Raw genomic sequence first — 20,573 nt, 5'->3', positions numbered from 1 at the left:
TTTATTTAAGTAATGTGAGCATTACCTTAAATGCAATATGAAGAGCAATCTTCAGCTGCACGAAAAAATGTAGAAAAAAGACATATTACAAATGTGGCAACATATTAAAACCAAGTGGGAGAGAGCAGAGGAAGAATATATAAGTCCATCTTGACATAGCAGGGTCTATATATATATATATATATATATATAACGGTAATCTTTGGAGGTAAAATAAACACTCCTTTCAAAAGTTTGGTGTAAGCTTCACTGATTGACTCGGAAGTATTATATTTTTGGTTCCTTCATTGACTGATGCTATCAAAGTTGTTAGATTTTGAAAGAGTGAAGCCTGATCATCTTGACTACATTGCAGTCAAGTTTATTGTTCTCATTGTTTTAATGGGTAACTCAGCACGAATAAAACAGTTTGTAACACATCATGTGCCGTAATACTTCAACAAAGCTCTCAGCAAACGAACCTAGTTTATAAATTTTATTATAGTGAACTTGGAATTGGATATTCCACATGCTCTAACATACAAAATTATTTCATAAAAGTATAATTTACAAATTTGTGGCAGTCTATCGCAATGCTGTACCATAAGCAATCCTTTGGCATGCGCGCGCACGCACACATACGTACGCCCAAGGATTACACACATACACACACACACACACACACACTCATACATACACACACACACACATACGTACGTATGGTGTATGGGTGGGCAGTGGGGGTGTTGATGAAGAAAGCTTCTCTTTTAAACATGATGTATTAAAGACACAGCTATGTTCAGTTTAGAACATTAATATCCCTACTCCATCAATCTTTTAAAGCTACTCATGTTATAACCTCAGAAGAAAATCGCAGAATATAGTGTCGTAAAAGGGTCATGAAAGTATTGGGAATTTGTTTGCCTTTTTATTTTTCAAAAACAGGATTTAAAACATATTCAATAGTTAAATCTGATTGTTTTAGTAATCCATTTCTCGCGTGTTGTATTTGTGCATTGATATTTGGCTTATATCTTTCTATTAGCAAACTATGGAGTCTTGGACTTGATCCAGGACTTTATGGTCTTTGAGTAGGAGTCTTTCACCAAAATCCCAGATCAACTCTAATCTCGTGAATTTGGTTGGGTTGACAGTTATGCGGAAGTTTGAATTATACATGCAAGTTAAATGTCCCGCTTTGTAACACCATTTCATGATTATTTTACTTAGGAGCAAAGCACTCAAATACACTGAGCAGGTAGCTTAGTTGATGAAGCAACTGGAATAGTCATCGTTGAAATCGACGGAGGATCTACTTAACTTATGTTTCTGGCACAATCTGGGACTAAGACAAGTGCATTTCAGTTGCTGAAACTACTTAGTTTTAAATAAAACCCGTGAATTAGGTGACATTTTTTTTCTTTCGTTTAAACAGGATGAAAAGACAGTGTCGCATGGCCTCAGAACGGAGCCTATGAGACGGCAGGTGAAAGATAGATACCCTCAAACCTGAGATCTGATCCGAATGATTGTATCAATATGAACATTGCTAAAGACACCCAAGGTGCTAGGTAGTGTTGTTACACTAGACCACGGATCAAGTCTACCACACAAGTAAGTCACAGCTACATTTGAGCCTAGAACATATGGAGCCGGGAAAAATACTTCGCGGTATTTCTCCGTTATTCTACCAACACTGCCATTCCGCTCCCTCAGTGTCAACAGTTGGAGCACTGCTGAACTGGCGACTGTTTCTCAAATCAGAATACAGTATTCACACTCACATCTTAGAAAATAAAAGAAGTAGGCAAGACTTTCTTAATGTTTGGTACGTAACAACTATCGCTGCTCTTATCCAAAGTCGGATGATGGTGCTTTTCTTTATTTGAAACCAGTTCCCTTATTTCAGAAAGAGTGCTATACATAAAATTGAGAAAAAGATATATATACGCACACATACGTCTGTGTTTGCATGTGCGTGTGTGTGTGTGTGTGTGTGTGTGTGTGTGTGTGTGTGTGTGTGTGTGTGTGTTTAAAATATGCTCAAACAAATAAATAGGTGGAAAAATATATATATACATACATACATACATGTACACACACACACATAAGCAGAAACACATATATGCAGTGCCTATAATGTGTATGGGTGTGCGTGTATATGTAAGTATGTATGTATTCTCGAGTATATGCGTGTCAAGAGGGTGGACTGGTGCGGAGGATGCGACGGCGTATGCACGTGCACACACGTTCACTTCCTGAGTGTAACACTTAGCGGCAAGAGAATGCAAATGAATTTCCTCAGTCAGTTTAAAGCTGCATCCACTTAGACGAGAAAGGGAGAGAGAGAGAGAGAGAGAGAGAGAGAGAGAGAGAGAGAGAGAGAGCGTTCTTCACAATTTTACATTATTACATAAGCAATGTTTATCTTCTGGGTTCTTCAATTATGTTAATGTATGTTGTACGAAGAGGGCTCACAGATACACACACACTCGTATATATAGGTATATATACACATATATACGTGTAGGTATATATATATATATATATATATATATATATATATATATATATATATATATATATATATATATATATACGTGTATATCTAAATACGCGTGTGTGTATATGTCTTCTGGTGTTCTTTTACTTGTTTCAGTCATTTGCCTGCGGCCATGCCGGAGCACCGCCTTTAGCCGAACAAATAGACAGAGAACTAACAACAGGCAGGCAAACAGACATAGATAGATAGATAGATAGATAGATAGATAGATAGATAGATAGATAGATAGATAGACAGATAGATTTCTTTATTAGCCACACAGGGCTCAACATAGATGGGACAAATACAATGTAGAGTTTTTCTTTTCGAGGGATAACGATTAAAAGGTATCGAAAACGTTTGGGGTATGTAAAAAAAAAAAAAAATCCCAAGAAATGGGGAGGTTATCCGTGGAAAGAAAAACCTACGAAAAGACCACGGTAACCTCGGGCATTAATGTCACTAATTGAAAAAATGTATTTACGAAATTAACGCAAGTAACGCTCTACTTAAAAATAATAGAGACAGAGAGTTACTTACCGTTCGAAAGTTCGGTTGTTTTTTCCTTTGAATGTTCGTTAAGGAGGCTGCTGTAAAGTTTTTTAGCTAAATATTTTTGGCATCCCCCTACCGCACTGGGGTAGAGGGATTTTAAAGTGTGGTGTAATGTTGGCGTGATATGGTAAATTTTTATATGATTAGGTGGCGTCGTGTATGGGTGGTTGTTTGTTTTGATGTTGTTTTTTGTTATGTTTGTTTTTGTATTTATGTAGTTCATTAATTCTGTGTTTGTAGTGTCTATTGCTGTGAGCATGTTTTCTGTATGTGTTCTTGTGGTGTTGATGTTGTTTGTGGTATGTTTGGAGACGATGGTTTCGGGAGATGTATATCTTCCTGCTTTGTTGGTGTTTGCATTTGGTTTGGTTCTTTTTTTCCTCCTTTTCCTCCGCCCTTTTCGGGCTATTTGCCACTCACTACTGCTACTTTCGTCCTCGGACGAGTCTTCTGAGGAATCGGAAGCGGGTAAGGGCATGTCGTGTGCTTGTGTGTTTGTTTGTTGAAGTGGGTGTGTTGTTGATGGTTGTTGATTATCTGCTTGTGGTGTATGTGATGTGGGAGAAAGGGAATTAGTTTTTGTATTGTCTTTTGCTTTTACAGTTTCCTTAGTTCTTGTAGTTGTTGTTTGTGTTTTTTCGGGTACATCTGTTGGTATAGGCGGGTTTGGTTTGTGGGATTCTTCTGTCTTGCTCCTTTTTCTCGTTCTTTGTGTTGGTGGTGGTGTGGGTAGTAGGGGTCCTTTTTTGGCTGTTTTTCCTTCTTGTTGTTTTTTGTTATCTGTTGCTGTTGGGCAATCTTTTTTGAGGTGCCCTTCGATGCCACACAGGTAGCATCGAGGCCTTGTACCTTCTACCACAACGTAGAGGGTGTGACTGTCTGGCAGCTCAATTTGAGTTGGAATTTCTTTTGATTCTTCCTGTGTAATCTGTAACAGGACATCGATTTTTTTTCCATTCCAGTCTTCCTGCTTTAATGCAGTAGTTTCTAGAATGTTTATATTTCCTTCCATGTTATAACAAATCGCTGATAACAGCCATTGTGGTTCCACTTCTGGAGGGACATTTTTTATCGATACTTTGGTTACCCTTTGTCCAAGGTATGTGGGCACCAATATTATATTTTCGGAACGAAGAGTCAGCGTGGATAACTCTTTCGCTTTCTCTTCGCTGTCAAATCTAACTTGCACGCTGGCGAAACTGTTTGACCAGTTTATGTATTTCTTGTGGACCAATATAGGATACAAACATTGTTCAATAATTTCGGTTGCTGGTTGCTCTGGTTTTCTTGTTTTTGTGTTCAAAATTTTGTATGTGATAGTTTGTTTTTGTACATCATGAATGATTTTTTGAGGTATTTTTAATTTTAGTTTTGGTCCTTGTTGGCTTAATAGTTTTTTTGTTTCTTGAATTTCTTTTGTTGTGAAGTGCAAAATTTTTTTTTTTTTTTTGTCTGAGTGCATCAGCAAAGTTTGTTCTTTTGTTGTTGTCGTCGCTGGTGGTGGTGGTGTCGGTAGCTGTGGAGACTGCTGTAGTAGCAGAGACTTTGGTCGTGGTTGGTTTTGATGCACTGTTGTTGCTGTTGTTGTTGTTGTTGTTGCTGCTGCCGCTGCTGCTGCTGCTGCTGCTGCTGCTGCTGTTGCCGGTGGTGATCATAGCAGACATAGCTTTCATATTGGTGGTGGTGGTGAGAGGGCTGTCAATATGTGCGGTTGCTGTTTTGATGACGTTCTTAGAAATTTCTTTTTGTGTGCGTGTGCAGTTTTCATTCTTTTTCTTCTCTAGCGTTCCAAGGCTAGGGAAGTGATGTTCGAAGAACGGACTGGAACAGCGTTCCAAAACAATGTTTCTCGACATTTTTCCAAATGCCGAGAAAAAATTTATATTTTGACGGGGCTGGAACTGCCCCTAGGGGCCAATTCCTCCCTTCGAAAAAAGACACAAATGAAGCTTGGGTGCTTCGCACAGATTATATGAAAAAATTTTAAACAAATGTGGGCAATACAAGGTCAAAAACAGGTTTACCTCTGCAGCCGATGTGACAGCACGTCCTTCAGAAGAGATAGATAGACAGATAGATAGATAGATAGATAGATAGATAGATAGATAGATAGATAGATAGATAGATAGATAGACCCCCCCACCCCCCGCAATGACGCAAGCGAGGTTGTGTGGTAAGAAAGCATCAGTAAGAAGGCAGCGAGCTGGTAGAAACGTTAGCACGCCGTGGGAAATGCTTAGCGGTATTTCGTCTGCCGTTACGTTCTGAGTTCAAATTCCGTCGTGGTCGACTTTGCCTTTCATCCTTTCGGGGTCGATAAATTAAGTACCAGTTGCGCACTGGGGTCGATGTAATCGACTTAATCCCTTTGTCTGTCCTTGTTTGTCCTCTCTATGTTTAGCCCCTTGTGGGCAATAAAGAAAGAAAGAAGAAGGCATCAGTTTGGTAAGAACTTTGCTTCTCAACCACATGGTTTCAGGTTCAATCACACTACTTCGTTTCTTGGGCAAGTATCTTTTACTATAGTCCCAGATCACCAGTCTTGTGAAGGAATCTGGTAGACTGAAACTGAAAGAAGACTATCAAATATAAGTATCTATGTGTGACTGTTTTCTTTTTCCTAGTGTTTATGTTTGTGCCCGCCCACCACTTGACAACTGATGTTGGTTTGTTTACGTCTCCATATCTTAACGGTTTGGCAGAAGAAACCTATAGAATAAGTATTGGGATCGATATGTTCGATTAAACATTTAAAGGAGGTGTCCCAGCATGGCCGCCGTCCAAATACTGAAACTAGTAAAAGATAAAAGGAAAATATACACATATACACATAGATAGACACACCCAACCACACAAATACACACACACACGCACACACGCAAACACGCATACAGACAAACACACAGCCTACACACACGCGTGTATATATGATATGTGTGTGCATTTAAGAGTGTGTATGTCAGTGCATACTTTCTCAAACACTTACAAACTTGCACTTCTCGTGTCTTATATCATATTTAGCTAATTTTAGATATGAATAATACCTCTTTGTCATCGCAAACGTAAGTATGCATATGTGTGTTTGTGTGTATGCATATATATATGTACATAATAATCACAAAGATAACTATATATATAATTATTACAAGGAATTTTTGTTCGACACACCGATTTCATTCATTAAACGCCGATATATATTCCTGATTTGTCAATCAAAACAATCTTGGAATCGCATGAATTCGCCGACATACCCGCAAGAAAATCCCGTTTTGATAAGGTCATGAATGAGAAGCAGAAACAAAGAAGTCATTATATTTTATGTTCATAATTGTGATTGATTTCACTGTTTATTTGTTTTTTTTTTACAAATTTCTCATTTATATTTGTATTTTATGTACTGAATGCTTTTTAGATGAATTAGTTCACCCACAGAACTGTATGCATCTCCGTGTAAATATTGATTTAAAATTTTGGCACAAGGCCATCAATTTTGGTTCAGGAGTAAGTCGATTACATCGACCCTAGTGCTCAACTGATACTTATTTAATCGACCCTGAAAGGCAAAGAAGACCCAGAACGAATCGCAGAAGATTCTCGACTCGCTTACGGGAAACGACTTCCAGGTCGGATTCCAAAAGTATCAGGAACACTGGGACCAGTGTTTTGCTGCGCAAAGTGACTATTTGGAAGGAGATAATGTTAAAACTTAGGTAAATAAGTTTTTTTTTTTTAATTAAAAATAACTAGTCCAGGAACCTTTTTTGACACCTTCCTAAAGAAAAGACGTGCCTTTTCCTGTCTCCTCTCATGGCTCGTATACCTAGCGTTCATAATAATTTTTCTATCATCTTGGCTCAACAGCCCTCACCGTTTGTTTTTACCGTCTTGTTCTCACTGTCCTGTTCTTGTTAACACTTTCACCCTCAGCATAAAATCCCAAATTTTATCTTATTTGCTTTGCGAGAAGGGCTGTTTCAACGAAGTCGCGTATTGTCCTTGCTTTCGAAACGCGGAGTAGATAAAACATGGTCAGCTGACGAAGGGGTATACTCTTTAAGTTGCATATCTCGTTTCTCTGTTTGCTTTTTTCGTTGTTCGAAAAAAAGTTCGTTTTCTATGTTTTCGTTTCTCATTGTGTTTAACGTTTTTTTTTTATGTCCTGTACCCATATATGCATGTATATATACATAAATATGTTGGTATGTAGATATATGTATGGATATATGCATATATTTATATATTATTTATATTATTATATGATCGAACGCCACGCATCTTTTTCCAAGTAAGTTTTATATATATATATATATATATATATATATATATATATATACAGAGAGAGAGAGAGAGAGAGAGAGAGAGAGAGAGAGAGAGATAGAGAAAGAGAGAGAGAGGGGCACATGTATATACATATACATACACACAGACAAAGACATACACAGGCGTGTCACCTCATACTCACAATCAACATACCATTGAATCACACTCTACCATCTAGGATCTACTGGACGATGAAGATACTGGACGATGAAAATAAAAAAAAAAACAGATGCTAACAGCTAAAATGTTTTTTCTGATAGATTAATACAACCAAGAATGATCTGGAACTTAATAACAGAAACAACGGTTCGCTTTACTCTGTCTTCATTGCATAACATTACCACTATACAAATCATGCGCAAACATTCATAAAATATCTCACAAGTCCCATATCACGAAAAAAAAGTGTGGGAAAGTCATTTACGTTTCTGAACTCATGATTACAATTTTTCAAATTAGATACAGTTTTAATGAATAGATGAGTATACTCAAGGATTTTTCTTTTTAATTTTTATTTAATATTTTTGAATCTTTCGAAATGCTAATTACGAAAAAAAAAAAAGATTTCCAGATTTCTTTCAAATAATAAAAACATAATTTGCTATTCGCGTCATCAACTTTGTTTCGAAATCCTTATTTTCCACCATCACATTTCTTACCACCTCAGAGAAAATCTCTTAATCTCTTTAACCTGGCATGCTTATTTGTGGAACAGAAGGTCACTTTGTCATGTACAGTTGCTATAATTGTCAGTAGACTAGAACACTTTAAGATTTCGCTGACGTTTATTCTTTATAAAGCACAATTTCGGGTTAATCTAATGACTGGGTGGTTTGTTCAGGCATTTTTATTTAACACTAGTTGCCTGATAGTTGGCCACCAGAAAAGGATTTCATGCATTGCTCTCTATTTCCTTAGGTTCAACAACGAAACATGTGCACTTTTGCAGAAAGTTAAAAAGGAAAAGAAGAATTAAAATTGAAAATAAGAATGACCCTGTAAACATTGGGGTGGATGTGGATAGGTTCAGACTAAACCCGATATGTATCTGCATGCTAATATCATTATTATCAAAGACTAAGGCAGCCAGTTGGCAGAATCATTAGCACACCACGTACAATGCCTAGAGGCATTTCATCCGTCTTTACGTTCTGAGTTTAAATGCAGTCGGGGTCGATTTTGCCTTTCATCCTTTCGAGGTCGATAAAATAAGTACCACTTGAGCACTAGAATCGGTTAAATTGACTTAGCCCATCCCCCCAAATTGCTAGCCTTGCGCCAAAATTTGAAACCAACACAATTATTATCAAATACTTATTTAAATTTCGTATTTTTGGTAAATGAGACGGCTAATGTTAGATCCATTTTAATAATTTAGTACGCGTATCCCAATCCAGATTATGTCTACGGAGTGTGAGAGTTAATGTTTGTTTGTTTTCTTACATATCACCAGATACTTAAGCTAAGGAAAGTTGACGTAAGGTTTATGATCAACACAAATGAATTAATAATATAACGTAAATAGACCGACGAATAAGTTAATTGTCACAATTAGCTACTTCCATAAACGATTAACTCTTCTATTGGCTTAGGAGAGGAGGAGAGGAATTTGTGGCTTTCATGATTTTGCCATGAGTGTCCTGTTAGAAAGTTTCTAACAGGATATCGAAACTGGCTCGCAAACTCGAGAATGACCAAACCATTCCACTGTGCTTGCGGCTACACTTCGATCGATTGTAAAGTAAATATTTAGAGAAGCTTTCTTTCACACAAATTGTTTACAAGAAAAACAAAACAATATTTCTTCCTGCCAATTTTAGTTTCAGCTTAATTTTAGATTTCTGAATGTGTTTCAGCTTTGTTTTTTTTTTTTTCTTTTTTTTTTTTACTATTTCCTTTTTTTTTCTGCTTTTTTTTTATTTCTTATGTTTTATATGTTCACGTTTTCAACATGATCCTATTTTACTGAATGAGAATTTTCCATTTTCTTAACTATTTGTTCTACTTTTCTTCTTTCGTTTAATAAAAAAAAATCTCTATATTATCCTACCAGTTCTCTCCACTTGCTTATTTTCTTTCCCTCCTCTCATACGCCCTTTTTCCCCTTGCTATTTCTCTATTTCCTTCGCTATCTATTTTAGTAACTTTAACATAAAAGTGTCAATGTAAAATAAGTAAATAAATTAAGGCATGTAGACCTTTTTCCATGGCTCGTTTTATTTTTAAAGTCTATCTATTATATCTCACGCACATTTAAAATATCAAGACTGGGTGTTGTGTGAAACTTTGTTTAATCTTGTTTCATAAGATTTTTTTTGTCTACAAGAGATATATGTTAAAAAGGTTAAAACCCTATCCTTTAGATGTAACCCCCGGCATTCCAGCTTTAATGCATTTGTTTCTAGATATAAACAAAACTATCCAATTTAACTCTTAAGGGATATTTGATACGTAAGCAATGCTAACAACTAATCGAAGGGCAGTGTAAAAAACAAACTGCAATCTCCACAGCTTTTGAAATTGTTAAATTTTTGACATGGAACACAACCTGCAGCAGTAACTTCTAACACAAAACCATATTGATAACAGCAAATTGAGGGGAAAAAAGAAAAAAAATCAACTAGTAGCAATACGATTAAAACAATATATATTTTGAATGTTTTCTCATGTAAATTCCTTACAATTATGATTCTATCAAAGTTTAAACATAGCTAATTCTGCATCTCAAAGAGTTTGCTTTCTCTTCGGGACTAGATAATATATCAGGTCTCAACAACTACTAACTCGCTACAAAGTTCAGGTGAGACACGTGATGGAGTACTGCTCCCTCATCTGGGGGCTACAAAATACACTGACATCCAGAGAAATGCCACACAACTGACTGGTATAGAGTCACTCACAAACACACTCTGATCTCAGGCACACAAACATGCTGTATTCTCTCTCTACCTTTTCTACCACTATTTTAATGGCCACTGCTCCACGGAGTTTACTGGTGTTTTGCCCCATCCGCTCAAGCAAACTCAGTTCATTTGTCTCTCTCGACTCCATCACTCATATATCGTATTCAACTCCACCCACTCACGTTCTCACTAACTACTGCTCAGTTCTTTCTTCTCAGAATGTCGGCCCTCTAAAATTCTTTCTTTTCACATCTCTTTTCTGAAATCACTGATTTGAAACAACTTATGCAGAATGTTAATAACATTAATCTAGCTGTTCTTGAAGGGCATGGCCAAAAGCACATCATCCAACCCAATATATATATATATATATATACTTGTTGTTGGTGTATGTTTGTTTATTTCTTTTGTAACATCTAGTAACGTTTGAAATGTTTTAGTCTTCAGCCTTCTTCAAGACAATCATCTTTTTTCCATCTCTATAATTCATTCTCATATTTCCCTCAGCTTCCTTTTCACACTTAGTATCTCACATTCTCTCTCTCTCTCTCTCTCTCTCTCTCTCTCTCTCTCTCTCTCTCTATCTCTCTCTCTCTCTCTCTCTCTCTCTCTAGTCATTCGATATAACTTTGATAACAATGTTGTTTTATGATCAGAAGTGACCGACCATGATAAGTTTAGAGAAAAGAAAATGAAACTTACGCTGTGTGAAAACACTACAATTCGTTTAATAAAACCATTTCGAGAACTCGGTTCGCCTGATGCAAACTCGGTACTACAAGTTCCCTGTCACAAGGATTTATAACCTGCAAAGCTAATTTGTTTTGGAACTTGACATTATCGGGACCATCTAGATGTATTTTATTATATACATTTTTTTGACAATAGCCCGTTGGATATTTGAGCTCAAAGATTTGTCCATCGAACCAATCGATAATTCACTGAGACAAATAGGTAATCAATATTTCTGGGGAAATTTTAGCACGCCGGGGAAAATGCATAGCAGCATTTAGTCTGTTTTACGCTCTGAGTTCAAATTCCGCTGTGGTCGATTTTGCCTTTCACCCCTTTAGAATCGATTAAATAAGTATCAGTTGAACACTGGGGTTGATGTAATCGACTCATCCCCTACCCGAAATTGCTGGCCAAAATTTGAAACCAATATTTTGGGGGCAAATACTACTATTAATGAATTACTATATTGTTTCTACTAGCATATAATAACATACGTTCTAGAATTATTTATAATCTTTAATTGATAATCGCCTGCAAATCTGTTTCCAATGATTTCAAAAAATTAAGGTGATAATGTCATGAAATGCTTTGAGGGAAATTTTTGTTCCTTTATTTTCTAGGTTTAAATTCGATTTGAGTTGCTTTTGTCTTTTCAATATTTTGAGGTTGATTAAAATGAATACCCATTTCATAATGGAAACGATTTAATCGATTGGTTCCTCCTCCCAAAAATGTCACCTTATCTCAAACTTAGTGTGACCCATAAAATGAAAGCGGATTACAAGAAGCTGTAAAGAGTAAAGGCATTCCTGGGTTTAAATTTGTCCTTAAACTATTTAAATCCCACAGGATCTGACATTTTGTTTCCTCCCTCCGAGATTGTGAAAATAAGCTCTATTAATATATTGAAGTTAACTCAATTGATCATACACAATTCCAATCAACACGAAAGTTAATCTTCGTTCAGTAAGAGAAAAACTTAAGAACACTTTACAAAATATCGCACAGTAATTCGTTTTGTCTCAAAAGGACCTGAGTTTATCCCGTGAAAGTCAACTATATATTTTTTTACAAACTCACAATCGATGAAATAACTATCGTATGACAGAAGGCACCTTTGATTATTTTTATATAGAAACATTTTTTCTTTTTTTGAAAATTTTGCAATATTGAACACGGTTGATTGTATCTCTTGAAACTTATTTAATTTAAGAAGCTATTTTTAAAATAAGGTAGACATAAACTATGTATTATACCAACATTTAGAAGAACGCAATTGGTATTGAATATTTGCGATACAGTAACAAAGTTGTAAAAGCATAGGAACTTATCTATTTTTCAAAAAGATAATTGAATCTGGAGACCGTTCTGTGATATCAAACATGCACTAGAATTGATTCAATACAATATGCCCTTCAGAATAAATACATGGCTTTGTGTTGGTTGCGAACAGAATTCACTCGTGATTTTATTTAGCTAAAATAAATATCAACTATATATTGGCGTCTATTACAACATGGAAAATAAATCACTGTTACTTGTAAAATTACTAATAGTCACTTGTCCCATAATATTTTCTTTTTGCCTTAAATTTTTGTATATCGATTAATCGCCAACCGTTATTTCAAATTTTCGTTTTCCTCAGACGAACGCTATAACAATCCATAAAAACAATTATTAAAGAAAGAGTGGGTTGAGTATTCCTCTTGAAAATTCCCAGTTAATTCTTCAAAGAAAAATTTTCCTTTTCGAATACTAGGTAAGAAGTGTTTTCAGCCAAATAAGTGCTAACCTCCTCTCTTCTTTTCTTCTGCTTTTCTTTTTTTCCTCCTCTTCTCTCTATGTCTCTCTCCACCTCTTTCCCATTGATACAATTTAGCATACACAGGAGGGTTGAGTCTTGTTGCCGATTCCAGACAAGCATGGAGGAGGACGTGAAATTTGCAACCACCAGGCTATCCGTAAAAGCATTAACTACTTCAGTGAAGTGAAATAGGTTTTGACAAAATTTAAATATGGTCGCACATTCGATTCTCAACGTACCTTACTCCATTTTATAGCACTTATCCATAGTATGTATTTAGTAGTTATACTGATCCTTAAGTCAGTAGCCTATCTGCTCGGCTCTCGGTGATCATAATTACCGCTGTCAGGAACAAAATTACACACGAAAAGGTTAATTTTCTAGTCGTTTTATTGACTTATTTAAAAAAGATTATGCAACTGCTGACATTCCAACAGGAACAGAGGTTTGCCTTCCCCAAATTTCACCACTTAATGTACACTTTAATTCACTGGTGATTTTCCCCACAAAAAAAAACTAGTACTTCCGAAGATATTCGTTCGTTTTGATCCAATGATAAAGAAAAATAGTTCTCTTTTTGTGAAAATAAATAAATGACCAGCAAATAAATAAAGCATTAGTTGAGAATAAACCTATTTCTGTAGATACTCATTGCTTTCTCTAACTCTGCTCTATCTAAACAGACTCTAGCAATCTCATGTTACGTCGGTTCATTTATCTAATAATCAGACGTTGTGTTATCATCTTTGGGTTTCAACTGGGCATGAATAGTATTAGAGTCACCAGTGACTTACCAACATCCAATCTTTGAGTGTTCAGTGAATTTCTATGTAAAATGGTTGTAGGTTTTAAGTGACGTAACATGATGCGAGCAATACTGCATGATGGGATGTTATCAGACCCTAACAAAACTTCTCTACCAACGATAATTTTATTTTCAGATTGTTTTTTTTCCTAATGCGTATTTTCACGGTTTAACGTCAGTGTTCAATGTTGTAATTGGAAGGCTACATATGTGTTGGTCGTTATGTTTATGTGTGAGCATTTAGGTGAACGTAATTGCTTGTGGTAATAAAATAATATACACAAAATACGCAATGCATACATTCAGACATGAACAGAGAATGACGTTTTAGCAGAAATATTCACAGGAATATTCTGAAAAATATAAGAAATACTTTAAAATAAAGTATTAGTAATGTGGGAGTTGTTAAATGACAGTGGTTCTTCACTTATGAATTGTTAAGCAGGAAGAATGTTTTGTTTTCCCAAATATTTAACATTTAGCTTAATTGGGCCATTATATATGTATATATATATATATATATATACATATATATAAAGGTCACATGTATGTTGGGAAAGAATATGAGATATTACGACATTTATTAGTTTCCCCAATGTCATTAGCAGAAGGATTTGAAATTATATCCCAGAATTGGTTTGTTGCAGTTTATTTCTAGTTCTATGCTAGTCATCCAAAATATCCTCCATACAAAAATGGGATATTAGCCGTTTATAGCAAGCGATTGAAACCACGCTTTAGCGTTGGCTCTTCTAGGAACTTCTTGCTGCCCAGTATTTCACCAAAGATGTTTTGTTGTTTTGTCACTCAGTTCAAAGATTCCCTGGTGAGAGACTCTGGAATCGATCTTCTGATTTGTTTCCTTTGCACGCTGGATTCGAGAATCCTGCGAGTTGATAAAATCACCTTACACACTTTTAGAAGAGCTTGCTATTTATATCTAATTTTTCCTACTTTTACATGTATTTAGATGTTCAGCTAATGCTGTAGAACCACTTTTTAATGTAGCACACTTGGTCTATTGCATATACTTATGTTTATGTGAATTCTATTTTGCATTTTATCTCGTGTTTTTACATCTAATTGATTGCATTGACTGCATGCTTGTGTATGAGCGTTTCTAATATATGCATCTAAATATTTTAGCACATTTATAAGTTACAATGTTGTCGTTTTGCAACTGCTTTTGTTTGTCTAATAGGAACTTTAGGAAATATAAAAACTGCCAGTGTTAATAAAGTAATAATGGCTGATGGAAATGTGCTCCTCTAATATATAGAAACCATTAACAGTATGTTCCAAGCGTCGATGCCATGAGTTAAACGCTCAGTTTGTCATTAGCAAGCAGTTGCTGCTTGCTATAATCCAGAAGAAGTAATACAATAGATCTGATAGATACATCTGTATCAAGTTAGATAAGATCTCATCAAAACTCATGATACGCAACTGTCGAGTTTCATTTATTATCTCTAGTCACAAAAAAATAGTGCATGTGAAGCAAAAGACAGGGTCATATATATGTGTATATATATATATATATATATATATATATATATATATATATATATATATATATATATATATATACATACACATACATGTGCGTGCGTGTGTGTATGTGTGTGTGTGTCTATTTGTGTGTGTGTGTGTGTCTATTTGTGTGTGTGTGTGTGTGTGTGTGTATAGGTAAGTACTTAGATCCCCAAATTGTTGCCCTCTAAACAACAACTGTCTCGAGAAAGAACTCGTATACAAGGCCAAGGTCACGGATCCCACGGAACACCAAAGACATATATCGGAATGACGGGAAATTCGTTCAAGGAAAGGTATACGCAACACCTTGCGTCATTCAGAGAGAAAAACAAAAAAAAACATGAAACATCCCTATCAAATATAATATGGACATTGAAAGAAGGTAGGATAATCAACCCCCAGATAGAGATGACGGGGCACCAAATAAGAACTCTAAATTACTGAAAATCTAAATATTATTCAATCAACAGACAACATCTTAAACATAAGGGATGAAACCTTCTCTCTCTGCATACATAAACAATATTTTACACTCAAATATTTTAAAGAAGACCGTTATAAACGAGGGTAACTACAAACGAGGGCAACCCTACTAGGATAGCCCCTTCATACACGTGAGCACATATAGCACACAAACTTCACACAACAAAGAAGAAATGTCACAAACTCCACACAAAGAAGAAACATGCTCCAACATACAAGTACAAAACACCATGCCCAGAACAAGATCATACAAAAAATGAAAAAAATTAAGAAATTTACCGAAAAGACAAATCGAAAGGAGACAAATTCCAAAAATTGCCTTATAGATTATTGTTTCAATGTTTCACTTACGTGAATTTACGATAAATCTCGTGAACGAAACGAGATTGTCCTCCAAAATGGAGGTGAACACCTTTCTCCATGTGATCGGCTAGAAAAACTGTTCAGAGACCTTCCTACTCTTAACATGAAACCAATGGTAGCCTTAATTCACAAATAAAGAAATTAGTTATCCACCAATACAATGTTGAGCACTCATTCCAACGTTCTACTTTTACGTGTGTATATAGATAGATAGATAGATAGATAGATAGATAGATAGATAGATAGATAGATAGATAGATAGATAGATATTGATGTATTTACATTCAGTAACACCTCGGTTAATGGTATAGATACGTTCCTAAAAATACACTGTTAAATGAAGTCATAACAGTGTAGAGATATCAACTTGATAGGCTAGTTATAGCAGTAGAGCAAATTCAGATAAAGATCGTAAATGTCACTGAACAAATGGAAAGCTCTGAGATTCGTTGTCAAATCATCCAAACACTTTATAGCTTCAGATAATGTCACTCAATGCGATCTAAATTTTGGTAAAATTGAACATGTTTTAATTAATTAAGCTCCATTGAGCTTATCTATGGCTTTCATGACATGGTAATTTTGTGAAACAAATTTGATAGATTGTTAACAATAGCCATCTGGTTCTCTTTTTATCTTGGTCATTTGCTTCTTCAACAAGTTATTTGAATACACGACTAATGTAGTCGACCCTGATATTAGAAATTGCAATCTGATCCACGGATTGAATCAAGAAAGATTTTTGGAGTGTTAGGCATAGCATTTCCACAAAAATACAGGTTTCAAGGGTGTTGAGATACAAGGGATGGTCTAAAAAATTATCAGTCACCAGCAATATCTTAGTTTAAAGATTATGTCTTCATCAAATCCTTTTGCGTCTGACAAATGTGTAAAACAAACCATTGTACGAAAACTTCCACTGTCACTCAGTTCATTTTTTTGTTTTCAAATCACAAGAAGAGGCATATTTGATATTGATTGCGACGTTTCTAAATAATAAACAAACGTTCGCTACAGCTCGAAGTCTCTCCTGAAACATTACCTCCGTCACTTTGGGTGCTTCTACACTAACAGCTTCACCAGACATATGCATGCCGTGTAGGTAATGCCGTCGTTTGAAACTATCAAATAAATCTCTGCGTACACTTCTACAGTTAACTCCTTCTCCTTGTATCTGAAAATATTCCTAGTTTTTCCATTATTACAAGATGGCTTAACAGCATGTTACGTTGCATTTTGTCGTTCATCCATATAATAAAAATATCTTACACTTTTCTTTTTCCAAAGCCTTAATTCTATAGATAGTGATTACTTTCTCTGACTAGTTCTTTATTTTTGGTTATGTCCAATGTGTGATTTAACTTTTAATCTTCATCTAGCCAATGCAGTTCCATTTTTTAATGATTAAAAATTTTATTAAATATCTATTCATGTATGTATCCACCTACCTACCTACCTACCCATCTCCCTCCCTCCCTACCTACCTATCTACCTACCTACCTACATACATACATACATGCATGCATGCATGAATATATACATAAATACCTACCTACCTACTTACCTACATATATACCTACTACATACCTACATATATACTTACCTACATACCTTCCTACATACATACATACATACATACATACATACATACATACAAATATACATGCATGCATGCATGCATACATACATTCATACATACAAACTCGCCAAATAATAATCTATGAAAATATGTATCTGAATATTTAATTGATAACTATACATTTCTGCAAATTGATTTTATATATGACTTGAAAGTCGTTATGAAATCAGTATTACATTTGACGGAGTAGACTGAATGCTAAAGGGTTAAACACATTAAACTTTCCATATAGCTTCCAAATAGTCATTATATCTTTGAAAATTCTATGACACAAATGTTACACACTTGCCAATGTAATCCACAGATACACAGTTGACTACACACACACCTCATACATGCAGTTGCTGTCTCTAGGAAAGCTACTAAATCATCACACTCCCAATCTACATACATTTCGTACAGCTACCGCCTTTAACATGGACACTACATGCACTCGCTTCTCTATACAAACACATAACCTTATAGAGATACGATTCTTCACATTGTGACCACGTGAATTTACAGTCATCTCGCCACCACAATAGCCACTATTCCTTACAATGTTAACGCGCCTTGAGACGTTCCTTACGAAAAAATGTTCTCATGATCATTGTTGAACAAAATCCATTTACTATATTGTGGGCCATGTTTATATTCGGAGAATTTCCTTAATATAACCATCGTAAACAGAAGCCCATTTTAAAGTGAAACTTTTTTTTTCTCTGTTTTAATCTGTTACCCTCATCTACATTATCTTTCCTATCGCTCACCGAATCAGAGTTCCATTTTTCTTCTCACATTCTTTTTTGCTCTTTGCAGCTATTTTTTTCTATTTTTGGATCTATCTTGGTTTCCTCTCTGTTTTTCCTTTATTTATAAACCGTACTTATGCAGAAAAGAAAATGTAACTTAAGAGGGAAATACTTACACATTCAACTATACACCCACACAGACACAAAGATAAACCCACACGCAATCAGACATACATAAACATACTTAACCACATACTGATATGCATAGGTGCGAACATACATACATGCCTGCATCTCTCCCTCCTTCCCTCCATTCATCCATATATATATATATATATATATATATATATAGATATATATATATATATATATACATCCATCCATCCATACATACATACATACTTACATACATACATACATACATACATACATACATACATACATACATACATACATATACGCGTACGTCTGTGTGTGGGAGGTAGTGATTCTTGATATTTATCTAGGTGATGAGGCATTAGAGGTCGCCGAAACTGAACAAAACTACAATAAAACATGTTACACAGTTTCTGGGGTTTCCTTAATTCTTTGAGATGAAATCTCACCAATGTCGAATTTATCTTTCATTGCCTCCATTATCGATATAATATGCATCAAAAATATATTGAGATAGATTCTGTATCATATTACTTTTAATGACAAGTTGGAAAAAGAAAGCAATACCAGATAAATTGATGAAGATGGATTTAATGCACATGGTAGAACGACCGACGAAATACTTTATCTAGTTCAATTCTTGTCCAGCTTTCTCCATAGATGTTTTTATGTACTGGTAAGCGGACTGCTTCGTATTTTTCTTCTTTTTTTTTTTTTTTTTTTTTTTTTTTACTTTGATCTGTTATGGCTGTATCGATATGGAGATTTCACATGAAAGCTTCACGATAAGTTCACAATTCTTATACAGATTGTTACATACACAATATGTGGTACCTTTAGGGCGGCGAGCTTGCAGAATTGTTAGTACGCCGAGCGAAATGTTTAGCAGTATTTCGTCTGCCGTTACGACTTTGCCTTTCATCCTTTCGGAGTTGATTAAACCGTACCATCTACGCACTGGCGTCGATGTAATCGACTTAATCCCTCTGCCTGTACTTGTTTGTCCCCTCTATGTTTAGCTCCCTGTTGGCAATAAAGAAATAAATATCTAGTACCTTTATGCCTATATCTATACAAAAATATATTCTAAATCATTTTGGCTACATTTATTCCACTTTGCCGATAGGGTGTTTCATGAACAACTTGCCATTGGTAGATTATTTAAAGACCATATGAAATTTTCAAATGTTTATAAAATCAAGTTCCAATTGATTCACAAGTACGGTTATATTGGAATAGTATACAATATAGCATGCTGAAAGATTTAAGTATTGATCTGTTAATTACATGTTTCAATGGCATTCTATATTTAGCTTTCAAAGATCATTTCATAAATACGTATGTGTCGCGACAGTATCAGAGATTTAACTTACACAAAATTTAAGCTGTTATCTTTAAAACCAACGGCGATAAAAGTAATGTCCTGTTATATTGAAAAGAATCTGCCGTAGAAAAAGAACTTCATTTCATTATATGAAGTAACTTTTTAAAAAATGGTGAACATGTTGGGACTATTTAGTAAGGCGAAGAAAAGGGTAGAATATACACTCTAAAGATTTACTTTAAAAGATTAATCGGAATTCATTCCTTTCAATCCATATGAATTTGCATCAGTAAAATTATCTAGTAATTGCAGAATAACGTGATTACTGAAGTGAATGTTAAAGCCATAATTAGCACTTAACTACTATTTATATATAACGAATGCAACATTAAATACTGACAAACAAAATACATCACACGAATTGCGAAGTTTATAACACATCCTGTTTTGCTGGAATGAATAAATGATCGACATTTTGTTGCAACATACTGCACGCGTGCACACACGCAGACACACAAATACACACATACACGCACACACATATACACACACACACACACACGCACATACACACACATACACATAGGCAAATTCATACATAAGCATTCACATCCCACACAGATACACAAATACACATGCGCTCACAGACATGTATGTGTGTGTGTGTGTATATATATATATATATATATAAATTATTAAAG

General features: G+C 35.2%; 1 protein-coding gene across 1 annotated transcript; it reads right to left on the bottom strand.

Annotated features, from left to right (window-relative positions):
- Window positions 1–2,888: 2,888 nt before the first annotated feature.
- On the bottom strand, window positions 2,889–7,570 carry LOC149137234 (uncharacterized). Its single transcript, XM_089339048.1, has 2 exons — window positions 7,550–7,570; window positions 2,889–3,995 (listed from the first exon to the last, which is right to left on the bottom strand). Exons 1-2 carry the CDS (start codon window positions 7,568–7,570, stop codon window positions 3,054–3,056), a joined length of 963 nt encoding a protein of 320 aa, XP_089195174.1. The 3' UTR covers window positions 2,889–3,053.
- Between the last annotated feature and the right edge of the window lie 13,003 nt (window positions 7,571–20,573).

Source organism: Octopus bimaculoides, chromosome 2 (genome assembly GCF_046866305.1).
Source record: "Octopus bimaculoides isolate indiv1 chromosome 2, ASM4686630v1, whole genome shotgun sequence".
Lineage (NCBI taxonomy): Eukaryota > Metazoa > Mollusca > Cephalopoda > Octopoda > Octopodidae > Octopus > Octopus bimaculoides.
This window is presented reverse-complemented; position numbering and strand designations above follow the sequence as displayed.